Source organism: Eretmochelys imbricata, chromosome 10, assembly GCF_965152235.1.
Source record: "Eretmochelys imbricata isolate rEreImb1 chromosome 10, rEreImb1.hap1, whole genome shotgun sequence".
Taxonomy (NCBI): domain Eukaryota; kingdom Metazoa; phylum Chordata; order Testudines; family Cheloniidae; genus Eretmochelys; species Eretmochelys imbricata.
This window is the reverse complement of record NC_135581.1, coordinates 56,595,005-56,613,573: the sequence shown is the minus strand read 5'-3', so window position 1 is coordinate 56,613,573 and position 18,569 is coordinate 56,595,005. Positions and strand designations below refer to the sequence as shown.

Genomic DNA, 18,569 nt, shown 5'->3' with positions numbered 1-18,569 from the left:
TGGTTTGCCCAAAGTAATACTTTTCTACAGCAAGATTCCAGGTTTACTAAAAAATCATTATATCAACTGTTTAAAACTATGTCGTCCATAGGTGCCGGAACTAGGGGTGCCACTGCCCCCCCGGGCTTGAAGTGGTTTCCATCATATACAGGGTTTACAGTTTGATTCATTGGCTCTTAGCACCCCACTATAAAAATTTTTCAATCACCCCAATGTCATCTCCTTAAGAGCTTACAACCAATGCAGAATCCATCTGCGTGTATGGGTGCTTTAAGTGGATTCTAATGCATGCATTAACGTGCATTTACCTACATTTAACTTCATCTGCCATACTAGTATCCTAATTTTCTTAGGTCCTTCTGGAGAGCCTCGTTATCCTACCTAACCTTGAATAACCTAAATAATTTTGGGTCATAAAGTGGCAATAATCAATTATTTATATTGTAGTAGCACAATGAGGACCCAATTGGGGTTCAGGGCCGCATTGCACTAGGCCCTTGTACAAATGCATAACAAAAAGACTTACCACAAAGAGCTTACAGTCTAAGTATAAAATGATAGAGAACAGGTGGACACAAGGAGCAGAAGACACAAGGTAATAGTAAGATGATTTTTTCACTTCACTTTTTACCACTGTCAGTGTTGTCCCACGGTATATTTCTCTCTTCATTCTAATCTTCTCCATGGAATGATCTGATCCCACTTTTAGCCCAGATGATTTCTAATAAATTCACTGCTGCATGTAATGCAGGCCATTGCGTATACTGGACATAATTTATAGCCAGCAATTTAAGTTAAGTCTGCAGAGTCTACATTTTATAAGTTCATTTGGAACAGGCACATTAATATTTAATGACAATTACAAGAAACACACTGAATATTTGTGACCTTTATTCATGAGTGCCTGACAAACAAGTCCAAGCACTTCTAGATAGCAGTTGCTCAAATCTCTGGAGAGTGGCTGAAGAATGGTGCACAGGCCAACTAAAACATCACCACACAATGTGTACATGTCTGCCTGGTTAGTGAGCTCTGCTATTTTAATCCTTTCGTGCATTTTTGGAAGCCTTTAATCAGAGATGCAGTAAACTGTTTGAATTTTACAGTACATGGTAAGTGTAAATACTACCAGATTAAATGGTTTGGGTTTCCGTTCTTTGTATAAAAAATCCCAGCCTAAACATCTGTGCCTGTGAAGATTAAAGGACTAAAAACTCTGGAAATAGAAGATTTTTGTATCCATGAGTCACTGCAGAGAGCTACAAAGCCTGAGAAGCTTAACTGCCCCACCAACTGATTTCATCCACATCTGAAGGGACTTAAATATTTTCTAAACACTTGTGAAAGTAAGCTGCTCTGAATCAATTTAGCACAGTCTTTGTGTGACTAGAGCTTGAGACTTCCTTCTAACTGTGCCTAATCTTTCACACCAAGAGCACATCCATTGTTGGCTGTGAGCTTAGTGTTCAAGACAGAGAATGTTGTCCACTGGGAATTCAGCTGAGATCATGTACTTACAAAGAAACTCTCAGCCCAATTTTTATCTCACTTGCAGCCATTTTACACTGATGCAACTTGACTGACTCAGTGGAGTTACTTCTCCTGATTTACACTGAGGTAAAGGAGATCAGCATCAGGCTCTCAGATTCTAGAACTGAGAGGCTTCTTCAGGTTAAGTCATTACCAAATTCAGGCCAACAGTCAAAAATATTTTAACAAAACTAAACTTTTCCTGTCACTGATGATCACATGTTCCCAATACTTTAGGCTGCTGAACACCTTCTCGGAAGCCATCAGCACTCAACTCCCACCAGGAGTTGGAACTCAGTACCCTGCAGGATCAATCCTGCTGTGCCAAAATGATGCTCTTGTCACTGCACAGTGTTTATTCACATGGACCCCCAAAACATTTTATTTATATGAACACATTGGCCCAGATCCCTGGCTCAGGCTAAGTCCCCTTTGCATCACTCCAGGAGCAAAAAGGGCACTTAAAGCAGCCCTAAAGGGGCAACTGGCGATTCCCCCAATGTAGGCAGTCTGATTAACTTCCCTCCCTTAAATTTACACTGGGCCCCAAGTCTAGGACAGACAAAGTTAGGTCCCATACCTAGGGATGCCAATCTTGGTTGGATGTACTCCTGGAGATTTCATCACATGACAATCTTTAATTAAAGATTAATCCTTAATTCCTGGAGACCACATGCCAATCCTGGAGGGCTGGCAACCCTACCTGTACCTGTGAGGGATTTCAAGGTCTAATATCTCACAATTCACCTGGTCTAGAAGTGGGAGATATATACAATTGGAACGGAGAATCTCCCAGCTTTCCAGGCACAGCACTTGCTGTAGGCCCTGGAAGGTCCCAGGCTTAAAGTAGTTACAGTTCTGCGTATATGAAAACTATTTTCAGAGATCCACAATAAAGCTGTTCAATAATCCCTGATTTTCACAAGTGTTGATAAATATATGAGGGATAACATTCTTCACAAACATTATGTGAAAAAGAAGTGTGTCTTGTTTCTATCAGTTCTATCCCACAACTTAAAGGATGGGAAATTTGCTGAAAAATCTACCTCTTGCTGTCAAGCTATGCTCTAGAATCTAAGCTTTCACTTAAAAAGAAACAAAAAACTTCTCTCACTCTCCATAACTCATCTTCACTAGACTTTTGAACATCAAGCTAATAGTTTGTTAATTAACTTGAGGTACTCACTATGTTCATAAAGGCTAGTGTGGATTCTTCTCACGTTTGTTCCAGTGGTAAATTCTTCTACATGTGCATATTATACGTATGGAATATATGAATATGCAAACATTTGTCCTTTACCCAAGGGATAAGTCTCTCGGTTTAGGAAAATTTTCAAATTTAAAAACTGCTCCTGAGTCGACAGACAGCCTGGAACAATAGCTCAAAGAGATGTGAATGGCCTTGGATCCTCAACTCTGAAACTTCAAAGAAAAATAACTGCTATTGATATTTTATTATTAGTCATATGATCATAGTGCCTAAGAGTCACAGATCAGGACCTCATTGTCCTAGGCAGATAACAGTTGTGTTTGTACAGCATTTCACACCTGATGATTCCGAGGAGAAACACTGAGGTAATGCGTTTATTTCATAATCACAAGCGGCCTTTGTGTCTCTCCACATCTCAAGTGCCAAAAGCCACAACTGTCCCCTACACTCCTGCCAAAGTCTCCATCTTTCCCCACATCCCAATACCTTGATAGTGTGCAACTAAATCGGACAATACAAAACATCTGCAGCTCTGGAAGTGAGGGAACAGTGTAAAATAAATTTATCTTAATATAAAAATATCACAGGAGCTACTGTTCTGATTGTAATTTTATTTTCATATGTACTTTGGTTTTTCATATTTACCTCTGTGTTTTTGATTCAGATGAATCTGAAGCAGAATTTGCAGAGTGTTGCATAATCCAAAATCCCTGAGAATTTTGAATCAGCTTGCCTTTTGACTAGCTTTCTACTAGTTTTAGTTTCTTACTTTCTCTCAAACCTGGGAAGTTGAACTCTTGGTAGCTCGCTTTTCAGATATCAGGTTAGGAATAGTACCAAAGTAGTTTTTTAATTATCTAAAACAGATTTCTTGTAAAGTATATGGTGTACACAGATCACACCAAGATGTGGTATAAAATGTTTTATTGGTACTCATTTAAGGTGAACTGCTTAACAATATAATGAAGCTTTTGCAAACTCATGTTGAAAGAGTTTATATGTTAACAACATTATTTCCTGCATATTCATATATTCCATACATATAATATACACATGTATAAAAATTTCCCACTTTGACACCAGTGACGTGTAATCACTTGTGCACTGAAATTGGGCAACTGCTTAACAGTACACAGTTAACTACCATGCAACCATTTTATACAGGAAGGGAAATAAACAAATATGCAAATAAGCTAGAAGACAGTTGGGGTAAATAGAATCTCTCACTTTCACTGTACAATCCCCCTAGTCTATTCAGTGACATTAAAAATATACTGTTCCTGGGAATCAGAACATTCCGTGATAAAGGGCTCCGTAATGAACACTGGATTGTGGAATCACTGAAGGAATCCGTTGAGAGAAAGAGCATAATAATCAGGGCAAAAGCTTTGGTTTGCAAATAATTCAATAAACAATGGTAGGAAAGAAAATATAGAAGCCTTATTTTACTCAGAAGTGGGCTATGCCTTCAACCTCTCTCTGGTGGTTAGACACGCTTTTAAAATTGTGGTTCCATACAAATTCAATCTACAGTGATTGCTTCAATCAGATTTAAGGAGCTGCTCAGGGAGTTCCCCAACAGCAGTCAGACATGCCTTTCGGGCTGGTGGCAACTTGCCATGGTGTGGAGAGTTTAGGGAGAAGAGAAGGAAATAGTTGATCCTTGGGATTACTCCAGCTTGAGTTCAGAACTTGTTACACATAGGAAAACAGCCAGGAAACAAAGCAACTCCATTGACTTCAGTGGCATTATTTAACATTTACACCAATGTAACGGATAAGAATTTGGCTCTTTATGTCCAGAGAAGTTTCACCCCTAAAATTGTACAGTACATGAAAAATAGCTACTGGTACTCTGAAAAGGAGCAAGACAGCAAATTTTGTTGTCATAGTTCTCTTTTATCATAGCCACATAACGCATACAGCAATAAAATAGCTAAACACACCACCAAAAAAATCTCTTAAAAACCCAGGAATATGTGCTTTGGTGGTAGTGCTTGGGAAGAGAATTATAAATCCTGCAAAGTACCAAACCTTTACACTTCTGTTCATAACAGTATGACCATTACAAGAAAAGGCCAAACAATATTTATTTAACAAAACTACACAGGAGGTGGGGAGACCAATAATGGAAAGAGTAATGCCAAGTAGCAAGAACATGCCTAATGGGTCAATCAAATCTCTCATATTGAAGGACAATGGAAAGTAGTTGGCCAGACAGGAATGGCATCTCAGTTTAGTAGATACTGAGGGCCACAGGTGCCGACTCCGTGGATGCTCTGGAGCCGGAACACCCACAGGGAAAAATTAGCAGGTGCTTTGCACCCTCCGGCAGCCAAGCTCCACTCTCCTCCTTCTCCCCCCTTCCCCAAGCATGCCGCATCCCTGCTCCTCCCCCTTCCTCCCAGCGCTTACCACCCCCTTGCCGCCTAACAGCTGTTTGGCGGCACTTAGGACTTTCCAGGAGGGAGGGAGGGAGAGGAGTGGGGATGCGGCGCACTCGGGGGAGGAGGCGGAGAAGAGGTAGGGTAGCGGCGGGGACTTGGGGAAAGGGGGTGGAATGGAGGTGGGGAGACAGCAGTGCAGAGGGGTGGGGGGGAGTCGAGCACCCACCGGGCAGAGGGGAAGTCAGCGCCTATGCTGAGGGCTTGATTGATCTTTTACTGTTAAACTTCTTTGTTTTTATGGCATTTGACTTGAAGCATTAATATTCTTTTACTGTTTTTCTAGCTGTGTATCTACATGACACAGCCTACACCAAGAGAGCCCTCTAGTGTAGATGCAGTCTACACCAACAGAAGGAGTTCTGTCAGTGTAGGAACACTATCTCCCCCAAACAGTGCTTGCTACATTGACAGAAGCACTCTTCTGTTGACACAGATTCATCTATATTGAGATTTTGTTCTGTTTTTAACTTTTTATTAAGCCAAAGTTATAATAAAATGTTAACGTACTATTTTGTAAATTACTTATTCAGGATCATTCCTGAATAAATAATATTCAAAGAACATGACTAAAGATTTTGGCAGTATTGCTATGTATAGACCAAGCCTCAGACACAGTTCTCTTTATTCTTCCTTTAAATCCAAACTCTTTCTAGTCCATCCATTAAAGTCCAGGTAGGAGAACACAAATTAAGCGTAAAATATAGCGAAGATTCAAATATTTTGTTTCCAGACTACAACTCATCTGTGTTTACTAATATCAGTGGGTAGCCTAACCTCATGATAAAGTACAGTCTATGTATACATGTGTATGCGCACACACACACACACACACACACACACACACACACCGCCCACCCCCCCCCCCAGGAAAAAAAGCAGGCTAAAAGCTATCAGAAGAATCTGTTTTTCAAAAGTTGCTGATAAGCACAATAATCCACATCTCAGAAGTGATGTAACTTTAAACATCTGCTGCAAACCAGCTTTTATTTGAATCTCAATTTCAGATTCAGAGTTAATAGCAGAGCAGTACAAATAGCTCTACTATGTTTGTTCCTAAAGTTACATGAATCCATTCTTCATTTTTAGTTCACGTGGTCTGGTCCCTATAAATTTAACAATGCTCATCAGTTTCTAGTGACCACAAAAATTCTAAGTGAAATTCAATTGCAACTAATGTGTTTTTTGATAAACTGAAGTTTTGCTCTTGAAGGCAGCAGAAGTTCAGAATAAGAAACTGCAAACAAAAAGAAAACTCTCCCAACTAGTACTGTTGTCCCTACAGCCTGTTTCCATTTGCACTTCTGCACTAATTTGGCTAATTTTCCTCTCTAGCTAAATTTAGGCTAGTGTGCCAAAAATGGATTATTTTTGTGTGTTTCTGAGCCAAGTAACCTATTCAGCTCAGCTCCTGCAGGATTTGCTGAAGAAGAGTTTTTCTCTTCTAAAATATTTCTTACTATATGTTGGCATGCAGGACCAGACTTTCATTTCTCCCCTAATATTAACACAGCCAATAAGCCAAATCCTATTAGAAGCATATCCAAAGCAGTGACACGAGTTAATGAAAACAAATGTTAGTGTACATGAGAAAACTACAGGTGAATTTTAGTTCAAAAGCAATATGACTTCCAAACAAGCTGAAGTAGGATATAAGTTTCCAAACCAGCAGAGAACTACTCCAAGCTGCTTTGAAGGAAAAAAACATTCCTACCACTGATACCTTTGGGGGAGGAGTGGAGGGAAAGGGTGTTAAGGAAGAGAAATAAAGAATAAAATAAATTAGTAAGACCGTTCCCATAATGACAGAGAAAGAGGAAAAACCACCACCCAAAGCCTCTGCCTATGAAGTCATAAGATACAAGGTCCCAGCTGCACTGTAGGTGGGTTAACTGCACTGAGGTGCAGTTAAATTGGATTCCAATCAGCTGCTTTGGGGATTCTCTTCATTTTCCAGAAAGCTTCAGAGTAAGAAAATAACTGGACTATTTACAAATATTTTAGGAGAACATTCACCCAAGTATTCAAGTCCAGTACTCGGATTATATTTCCTGTCTTTATCTTTCAGAGCAAAAACAGCTGTGCAAGGTGCAAAGTGAGCAATCATCGGAGGTGAAAGTGGGCTGGTCCAGCATGCCAGTAAGAAGTGGCTGCCGGCTTGGCCTGTACGCAGCCAACATTTAACATCGCTGCTCCTTTTGCCCCACCCAGGGCCGCCGAGTGGAGTGGGGGCAAAAGGGGCAGCTGCCCCATGGCCTGGCGATTTAAAAGGGCCCAGGGCTCCTGGCCACTGCTACTGCAGCAGTGGCCAGAGCCCCAGCCCTTTAAATTGCCACCAGAGCCCTGGCAACATGGAAGGGCTGGCTGGGGGAGGCTGACCCCCAGCCCCACCCCTTCTACCCTAGGCCCCACCCCTTCCGAGGGCCCTGAGCTGGGCCCCCATACCGGTAAGACTTTTAAGTTACTTCCACACCTGGTAATCATACTATTTCCAGCACCACAAACTAAAGCACCAAAGACTTACAAATATGCCCAAGGCACACGCATAAAGACCAGTGTTTAAACAGTCTCTTTAATCCCGGATACTGGCTCAGATCCGCCCATTTAATGTGTACTTTAATTTTTAATTCCATAAAGCCTTGTAAGAGTACATAAGAAAGATGCCAAACAATGCTAAGTTGTATCGTTCACTAGAATTTTAGAAAGAACTACTGCTCCACTGCGGAAAACCTCTCCCTGAACACGTCTGCTGTTCTGCAATTTCCGTCCACAGAAGCAAAAGGAGCTCCACATGGAAATACATATAGAAGCTGCTAGCAGGGGACAAAGTTACTCCCTCAGCAAACATACACCAGAATCTCAACATAAAAGCGGGAAGAACTCCTCCAGTGACAAAGCTGAGAGTTGACACTTAATTAGACAGATCTCTCTCTTTGCTGTTAGCTGCTTAGGCTGTCTTGTTGTCTGGCAGTTGATAGGTGGTGTCAGAGGGGTTTTGGGAAGTTTAACTCATAGACTTTAAGGCCAGAAGGGACCATCATGATCATCTAGTCTGACCTCCCACACATTGCAAGCCACAGAACCTCACCCACCCACTCCTGAAATTGACCCCTAACCTCTGGCTGAGGTACTGAAATCCTCAAATCATGATTTAAAGACTTCAAGTTAAAGATAATCCACGATATACTCTAGTTTATATCTGGAAGGTTGGCAACCCTACGATCTGTTGCATGTAAGGGACAACATGTAAAACCAGCAGCATCCCAGAAAACTGGCAAGAAACTGCACCACAAATTGCTCCCAATGGTGAAACGCTCAGTAATTATTATCCTTAGTGACATCACAAGGAAGAAAATGCCACTAGGGAAGAAGGCTAGCTGGTTGGGGAACCTTCCTCCCTTATGACGCCATTTTAGCAGTGACATTCCCCTCCTCTCTACCCTTTAAGATTCCGCCTTGGAGGCCACTTCTTTGAGTTTGCAGAGAATGAATGACAGAGCCCATCCAACACCAGTCTACAAACATCCAGTATGGAAGGCACTAGTCAGTCTCTCTCCCAGCAGGGGACTGAGAATCCAACCTGCATCGGGCAATAGAGTGTGCCAACAAACACAAGGGCACAGGGCCAGCCAGCCTCCCATCTTTTTTAAATAATAAATTCCTGCATATAATGCTTAACAGCAGAGGTATTTGCACCAAGTTACTCTATGTTTCTTACACTAACACACCACAGTGTTACTTCTAATGATACAAAACCTGAATTTCTGTTGCTTACCTTTCTGTGTTCAACTGACGTCTGTGGGATGACCAGCTGAAATCCTAATACCACTATGAAGCCGAGAAGTCTGCAAAAAATAAATAATACTGAATGTGTTTGTATTGAGGATAATCACTGAACCACACCACATACCCCAGCTACCTGTCTTAAAGCTTGAGCCTACAAAAGCTTAGGCACTCGAATAAATTTACTGACATGAGTAGTCTTACATGAAACATCCACATAACACAACATTTCTTGGACCATATAAGTTGTATTTCTGCAGCATGCTTGTGTGCATGTGCCATTCGTAAAGGCAAAATATACCAAGCAACTTACCAGCATGGCAATAAAGAGGGTAGTACTGGGCAAGCCACACACACAATTTATTACTACAAACCATATCCCACTTTATGCTCGAATGAAGATGAAAGCTAACATTTTCAGAAGCATTCCATTAATTTTGTACACCTCCATTTTTGGGTGCCCAAACAAATACATTTCCCCTGATTTTCAAAAGTGCGAAGGAAAATTTGGCTGTAAACATACAAAACCAAACCCCACTTCTTAGTTTCTTCCTGAGCCATGACTCCTCCCTCCTCAGTACAGTTGTGTAAAATGGCTTTGAGGAAGCACTGAACATGCACAGAACCTCCATGACTGCAAGGGAACAGGTTCCTCTCCAGTCAGCTGTGGAAACTTTCTAAACTTTATAGCACAAGAGCTAGGGGGCAGCAAGACAACTCACCCAGCACTTTCTCCAGAGACTTTCACCACACCCAGGTGCCCAATACATGGTTCAATGTTTGTTTATGAGCCCCAGTCCCCCTGCGTCTCTCCATCCATGGCATGTCAACAAGAAGAAAGAGTGCTCAAGATTTGCAGATAGCATCTGGGCAACCTCTGCTCCCCACTCCAAGTGGAGCTATAGGCCCCAAAGTCCAAGCTGCTTTTGAGTCTCTCTGGCCCTTCTTCCACCAACCAGGCAGGTGCGGATCCACCCTCAATAAGGGGCTTCCTTGTCACAACTATATGGGTCCAAATTTAGCTCAGTGAGGGCCTCATTCTTGGCCCTGTTGCCAGCTATTTTGTGCTGCTCAAAAGGCTGCACTAAAGGGATTGCTGGTCAGAGGCACACCAGTTGCACCTAATACTTTTCTGTGATGTGTTTCGGTTCAGGGGTGCAATCCAGACCACTGAGAGGTTGTGTCACTACCTTCCCTGTAACCCTGGGTGCCTCACAATACTTTGCTGCTGTAGCTCTCAACCTAGGCCACTCACAACCAGCCTACAAGCAGGAGGGTCATACCCTGAGTGTCTGTGTATAGCTCTAGCCCTGGTTTAGCAGACTCTTTAACACACCAGTCACACGCTGGCTTCCACCAGTTTTAGTTACAGCCAGCAAGATGACCCCAACATACTGCCAGTCCCAAATTTTCCCAAAACAGCATGCTCTGTAATGTCCGGCCCGCTCCTGGACAGCTCAGAGAAATAATAAGGCCTCAAAAGACACAAAACCTACCAGCTTGCCACATTAACAGGAGTTAACATTCACTTTAATTCAAACACAGCACTGGTAATTTAGATTAATGATAAAAAGTTTATTAACAAAAGATGACCGGCTTTTAAAGGAGTTCAGGTACTAAAGGAGGAAGGTGAAAAATTGTTCTTGTTAACCTCTGAGGATAGGACAAAAAGCAAGGGGCTTAAATTGCAACAAGGAAGGTAAAGGTTGGATATTAGGAAAAAACTTTTTAACTGTCAGGGTAGTTACTGGAACAAATTGCCTACGGTTGTGGAATCTCCATTACTGGAGGTTTTGAAGAACTGGTTAGACAAACACCTGTCAGGAATGGTCTAGTTATTACTTAGTCCTGCCTTGAGTTCAGGGGACTGGACTAGATGATCTATCGAGGACACTTCCAGTCCCACACTTCTATGATTAAGTTAGAAAGGTTACAAGCAAATAAAAATGAAAACACAGACCTAAAAGTGTCAAACAATCTATCAAGGTACAACCTTTACCTATGTAAGTTTCTCACCTATATTCAGTTTCCAGACAGTTCAACCGCCCCTTGGTTGAAGGACCCATCTTTCTCAGCTTGCATGAGCTTTGTTCTGTGTGTCTGTCTAGTTATGGATGCAAAAGATGGCTTCTGTCTTTGTTTATCTTCCAAAGTCCAATGACTGTTCCAAGAGGCAGGATGACCTCATGCTATTTTTTCCCCTTCCTGTGGCCTTCCCACCCCTTGACTGATTTCTGCGTATATGCAGCTTCCATTGGTTTTGGTTACACCTGGCTTAATCTCAGAAGGCAGATAGATAGCTGCCTGCCCTCCTGTCTGAGAGGGAACCTGTTTCTACAGACTTTAAAACATAATATCATTAAGTATCCATATTTCCTCCTATACTTTTAATACATATATTTCACAATGATATGAATCAGTGTGTCATTAGGTTTCAGCAAAGACCTCACTCTATACACTTCATTAATACAGTAATACTATATATGATCAGTTGATTCAACTGCTTAACATCTGAGGTTCAGCCCACTGTCTTTATAAACCAGTAAATGGATACTTTTAAATGGATACTCCTGAAAAGTAAAACCCAGACCAAACTTCTCTCTCCTGCTTGGTGTAGATACAATGCTGTCCTCTCCCCTACTTGTTAGCATGAGGTTTGCCTCCACCCCTTGTTAGCTTGTTGGGTCTGTTTATGTGATATGTAAATACATTCTCATTGTCCTTTAAAGTACAATTCCCAGTGGGGAAAACACATTCCTTTGTTTAGGACAGATCAGTTTACCAACTCCCCCTGACATATCTGGTTTATCTGCACTTTGGTCGTAATTCCAGCATATATTCATAACTCTTAATGCCCACTGCATACGTACATTACGCAAGAATTTTAATGACCGGTGAGTCATTAGTTTCATATCATACTTCACAAGGCATATTTTACACAAGGATTATGACAGTAGTGTGAATACAGGGATGCTTAGAGTCACACTCTCACCCAGCCTTGAAGAGACCACAATGACAATGAAGCTCAGAGAAACTCTGCTCTGTCTAGCCTCACCATCACAATGCCTCTTAAGTGGTCATTACAAGTTAGCCTAAATTAGAAAGGTCCTTTGGCTGCTCTAATTTGCACCAGAGATTGGTGTATCCCCTAGGAAGCCCCAGGATTTGGGAAGGCAGAAAGGCAATTTATGGCCACCTTTACCTCTCTCTACACTCACTTGGATTGAGCCTACTGAATTTACAGTAAAAATAAACCTGGTCCTATGAACAGCTAGTAGTCTGATGTATTCCAAAAGCAGAGACAAAAATGGTGGAGCTGATGAAATGTTGTAAACCACAGAGAATCCAGCTTCAAACTAAGGGCCTGTCTGCATAGAATCATAGAATATCAGGGTCGGAAGGGACCTCAGGAAGTCATCTAGTCCAACCCCCTGCTCAAAGTAGGACCAATCCCCAACTAAATCATCCCAGCCAGAGCTTTGTCAAGCCTGACCTTAAAAATCTGTAAGGAAGGAGATTCCACCACGTCCCTAGGTAATCCATTCCAGTGCTTCACCACCCTCCTAGTGAAAAAGTTTTTCCTAATATCCAGCGTAAACCTCCCACACTGCAACTTGAGACCATTACTCCTTGTTCTGTCATCTGCTACCACTGAGAACAGTCTAGATCCTTCCTCTTTGGAACCCCCTTTCAGGTAGTTGAAAGCAGCTATCAAATCCCCCCTCATTCTTCTCTTCTGCAGACTAAATAATCCCAGTCCCCTCAGCCTCTCCTCGTAAGTCATGTGCTCCAGCCCCCTAATCATTTTTGTTGCCTTCCATTGGACTCTTTCCAATTTTTCCACATCCTTCTTTTAGTGTGGGGCCCAAAACTGGACACAGTATTCCAGATGAAGCCTCACCAATGCCGAATAGAGGGGAATGATCACGTTCCTTGATCTCCTGGCAATGCTCCTACTTATACAGCCCAAAATGCTGTTAGCCTTCTTGGCAACAAGGGCACACTGTTGACTCATGTCCAGCTTCTCGTCTACTGTAACCCCTAGGTCCTTTTCTGCAGAACTGCTGCCTAGCCACTCGGTGCCTAATTTGTAGCAGTGCATGGGATTCTTCCATCCTAAGTGTAGGACTCTGCACTTGTCCTTGTTGAACCTCATCAGATTTCTTTTGCCCCAATCCTTTAATTTGTCTAGGTCTCTCTGTATCCTGTCCCTACCCTCCAGCGTAACTACCTCTCCTGCCACTTTAGTGTCATCTGCAAACTTGCAGAGGGTGCAATCCACACCATCCTCCAGATCATTAATGAAGATATTGAACAAAACCGGCCCCAGAACCGACTCTTGGGGTACTCCGCTTGATACCAGTTGCCAACTAGACATGGAGCCATTGATCACTACCCATTGAGCCCGATGATCTAGCCAGCTTTCTATCCACCTTATAGTCCATTCATCCAGCTCATACTTCTTTAACTTGCTGGCAAGATTACTGTGGGAGACCATATCAAAAGCTTTGCTAAAGTCAAGGAATAACATGTCCACTGCTTTTCCCTCATCCACAGAGCCAGTTATCTTGTCATAGAAGGCAATTAGATTAGTCAGGCATGACTTGGGCTTGGTGAATCCATGCATAGTTGGGTAATGTGCTTTACGGAGGTGATATTTCTAAAGCTCACCATGCACTAGGTAACCTTTAGTGCACACCAGCAGGATACACACAGATCAATTAATGTGCAACGTCTTAGTACGCTTTAGAAATCGTCACCTGACAGGGCATATTACCCCACCATGAAGACAAGCCCTAACAGACCAGACAGAATCCAGCTGCACTTCCCACTCACAGCTCCCTTCTCCACAACCGTTTAAATATTCTACATTGTTTCAGATACTTTCAGAGGGGGGCTGACAAAACTCATCAGGAGCAAGGTGTCTTGTACAGCGACTCCTTGGTAGCATTGAAACAGTTAACTGAAATTCTACTCAAAAATGACAGCTAGGCATTTAAACTCCACTTCAAAAAAATGAACAGTATGTCACAAGCTTTAAACCAAAGTGCTGTTAAGTTGTTAGGTCCTGATCCAGGCCTGAGTATTTTGGTTAGGTCCCGGGAAATCTTCTCCTGACCCATCTTCACCTAGCACTAGGGTTACCGGTATTTGACCAGCCTGGCCTTTTTTTGTTTGTTTGTTTTTACGTATTGCCAGGAACAGAATTTAATCTGCCAGAGTTTTTTGAACTGGCTCTAAAGATTATAATTATTATCACAATACACTGGGATATCTAATATTAAAAGTTTTTGTGTCCAGCTAACAATGCTACTATGTTGCTGTTAAAAATAAGAAATTGCTGCAAATGGCAAATTCAAGCAGCAAATATAAATTCAAGAAATAGACTAAATAGATTTTCTTTATGTATAAAGTTCCAGAAAATTCACATTCAAGTATACAGTTAAAATATAGAATCAAGGCAGTTTGGGGGGGAGCGGGGGAAGGATCTCAGTGAAGACAGAAACAAACAAAGCAACTTGGAGAAACACGACTAAGGTAAGAAAATGATGTTATCAATCTTATCTATAGCTCTTATCTCTCTAGATATTATAAAAAGTGGCTGTTGATGTGGGTGTGTGGAGTTACCTTGTGGTTGGGGTTGTGGTTGTGGTGGGCTTGCCTTGTGAGGAGCATGTTGGGTTTTTTGTATTTCAAAAGGTGGTAACCCTAACCAGCACTCCTCCTTAGGAGAAGCAGGCAAGCCTTTTTATCTTGTCTGGTGGATCGTGATTGCCTACTGCCTCCTCCTGGCTCTTCTAACTGACAGAGGGGCAAATCTTGTTGGTTCCCCCAGTACCAAGCTTGAGTCGCTTCTCTAGGCAGTGTTTGGAGGTCTATACTCACTATCCCTCTTTCCCAGGTCATACGTCTCCTTCGAGTAGGTGTATCAGGGCAGCAATGGCTCCATCAAGGGCAGAGGAGGCCTGATATACACTATCACAGGGGCCTAATAAACAGAGATACTTTTTTACACTTGCCATTTTGTTACCACAAACATAGAAAACTCAAGAAAAACTGTTTGATACATTAGAAAGATATTCGTTTGCCTTCACTGACATACTGTGGGTGGGGGAACTGGCCATTGGATAATAACTATTATATAGTGCCTATCACCACCTCATTATCATGTTCTAGTCCTCTTGCTCAAAGCAATAATCATTAAAAGGATAAAAACTAAAGCTAAATTATTAGGCAGTGCCAGTCTTGTTTTCTTTTCTTTGTTTTTAAATCAGAACATTTTAAAGCCTTTTTAAAAACATGCTGCAACTTTTATTGTTATTTGTTATAAAGTAGCACCCAGAAGTTCCAGCTACCCAAAGTCAGACCCCCTGCATACACAGTAAGAGACAGCCCCCATCCTGAAGAGGGGGCACTTCCACACAAGGACAAAGGGAGGGAGAAAACAGAGGCATAAAGAGGGGAAGTAATTTGCCAAGGTCATAAAGAAGATAAAAGGCAAAACTGGAAATAGAACTCAGATCTTCCTATTCCCAGTCCAGTCCCCTAACCACGGAACACACTCCCTTCCCAAGTGTGTCCTGTAATCCAGTAGCCACATATGCTTTTCCCCACGGGAAGGTGATCTCCTTCATAGTGCCCCATTTCAATGAAGTTTTAATGGAAATATGACAAACTCCTAGCTAGAACACAAATCACAGACACCCTCTGGCAGCCTCACATTCTATGATCCCCATACTAGTTTTGGAACATCTGATTTGCTCCAGTTGAATACCCACTTTACTTTTTCAGAGGTCTTCACCCTCTGTCTGGCTTCTACTCTCCCGGTGCCCTCAGAAGGTGCAATAGGAAGTTCAGCATTTGCACAGGGAAACAAACTTTCATGAACAGTAAAAGGCCAGGCTCTGTCGATGGGCAGCACATTTCTATAAATACATTTTAATAAAATCCTGCATGACGGTGGCAATTCTATAATCTTCAAAGCAAATTACTTACCAGATTAAAAGTTCCCACTTCAAAACTAAACTCCTTAGCATGTGTGTGATTATTCTCTGCCAAGCTTTTCCTGACCAGTCTCTAAAAAGGGAGATTACAATTCAGCATGTGTGTGCACGCATGCACAGGGACAATGAGGGTAGTTTATAGTTTGTCTCTGTGTATGTGCTTGGGTCTGCCAGAAACATTTGTTATTAAACCTACTGTTTCATGCACATAGGAAATCTGGCAGGAATACTTAAGCCTTCCTAAGGAAAGCTTCTGGGTTGAGGGGTTTTGATTTTTTTTTTTAATTTCATGTTATTTCACTTTGACTTAGTTGACTTTGGCCACTTCTCTGGCGTTGGTAATTTTATTTATCATGTTTGACTAGTGCTAAGTTCTCTAAACTACAAAATTAGGTTTATCCTGCTCTGAAGATTTGTTACAGACATTCTAAATACGTGGGAAAGCCAAAAAAAAATACCGAGCACACATCAAAATTAAGCACAACATTCAAAGTGGAGTATGTAGGGATATATCAAACTGTCAAACCAAAACGTCCATCTCACACCCAGTGGAGAACACAGCAAAGTATTCAGTCATACTCCCTCATAGTGGCAATGCCACCTTTTGTTTAAATCAACATCCGGGGAAGGTTTCCTGTTGAAGACACTAATACTCTTATCCGGGGAGAAATGTCAAAAGGCCTTCCTCCCCCACAGAAAACCCAACAGTCAGAAAGATGCCCATAAGAATCCCTCAGTGAGTTTCTCCCCTATTATTGATTATGATTGGGGGACAGTTATCTCCTCATGGTATAAGCTGTAGGGCCACTTTGTATCATACCCTTTGCCTCTGGTAGCCATGGTGAGTGACTTCCCTGAACATGGGGGCTTCTACGTCTGTCTGTGTGGCAGGCTGGGAGAAGTCTCCACAGAAAAGATAGTACTGTTATAGGCTGCAATATAGAGAAGATCCATTCGGGTGTGAAATTCAAGCTGAAAGCTCAAGACAGAAGTAGGTCTGGATCTGGTGATTTGAGTCCAAAGTCTGGCATTTGAAATTCAGAAGAGAGAGGGTTGGACCTGAGAGGTCACTTCCAGTCTATTTTCACACAAATGAAAGGAAACACGCAATGCCCTAGCTGTCATGAATATGTGAGTGAATCATTCCAAGAACATACACTTTCAACTTTGAATTGCAATGTATGCATTAAGAATAAAAATTATTTAAAAGGCCTTTACTATAAATGGGAGTCATTAGATCTCATCAAAAATGGTAAAAGATCTGCAAATTACAAGAAATCCTGCTAAGACACTGACACAAGGTGAAAAGAAGCCCTCCTGGAACAGGAACAAGACACTGGGAACTTTCCAATTCTCCCCTACCCCCCTCAAAGATTGCCCTTGCCTGATCGTTCTAAGTGATCTATGTACTTAACCATTCAATCATTTGGACTGGATTTTGCATTAAGCTACTAATGGTCCAAATAGTTAAAATACCACATGCTTTTAAAGTCTACAGATACACAGTCAATCCATACTTGTTGCCTTTGGAAAGAGTATATTAAATCATTAAAAATAATGTTATTGTACAACTTACCTCAAAGATCTGATTAAACTGTCTACCATGATCCTTGAATATGAAGCCTTCAGTGTGTTAGAACGTAATGCAGATTACACACAAATCCTACAGAAATAGAGAAAAAATAAATATTTGTCAATACTTATGCAATACTTTCCAGGATGCCTATGAAACTAGAGATGGGTCCCAACCAAACATCTGTAGCTGAACTCCTTTGGACTTAAGTTCTGATCTGAATTGCTGTAAAGTTCTACCCCTATTTAGCAAAGCACTTGAGTACATGCTTAAATTTAAGCACATATTTAAGTCCCGCTGAAGTAAATGGGACTTAAGGAATGGACTGCCGAATCATGGTCTGAATAACAAAGTATAAAGAGCCAATGTTAAAAACGGTACTTGTCTTTTTATTTCATGCCTCTGTTACGGCACTTTGGTGGCTTCAGTTCCCCTCTGGTGCGCCACCATGCGCCATGCCATTATTTCACAACTGCCTCACACGGGCTCAGGTCGTTTAACTTTTTTAGGATATGACAAAGATTTTTTTAAAAGGGTTTCCAAATGTTAATACCAATACCCTTTCTAAGCATTCAAGTGCCCACTGGAGAAGATAAGACTCCTTTGTGGTCCAGCCAAAACGCAAGAGCCAATACATCCTCGCTGAATTCATCACATAGTCTGTCTAGCTATCTTAGGTGTTTCTATGGCCCCATTACCAGAGTTATCGGAGTGCCTCACAATTTTTAAAGTACTTTCCTCACAACACCCCTGTGATGTAGGGCAGTGATATCAACCTCACATTACAGATGGGGGAAATCAAGGCACAGAAAGGCTTAGTGACTTGCCCACAGTCACACCAGAAGCCTGTGGCAGAGCAGGGAATTGAGCCCAGGTCACCCAGATCTTAGGCAATGCCTTAACCACTGGACCTTCCTCTCCTAGTTATAGAGCATTTTATATTTGTGACTCTTAGTTTTGCAAACACATACATGAGTTCTGTTAGCCCATTATATCATGTGCATAAGTTCTGAAGTGTTGGGGCA

General features: G+C 41.8%; 1 protein-coding gene across 1 annotated transcript in view; it reads right to left on the bottom strand.

The window, feature by feature from the left end:
• Positions 1-17,576, bottom strand: part of THSD4 (thrombospondin type 1 domain containing 4) — a 589,516-nt gene extending 571,940 nt beyond the window's left edge. Inside the window, exons 1-2 of the mRNA XM_077828709.1 lie at positions 17,548-17,576; positions 8,960-9,029 (exon numbers count right to left, since the gene is read on the bottom strand). Of these exons, the coding sequence (XP_077684835.1) occupies positions 8,960-9,029; positions 17,548-17,576 (99 nt within the window). The remainder of the gene's footprint in view (positions 1-8,959; positions 9,030-17,547) is intronic.
• Between the last annotated feature and the right edge of the window lie 993 nt (positions 17,577-18,569).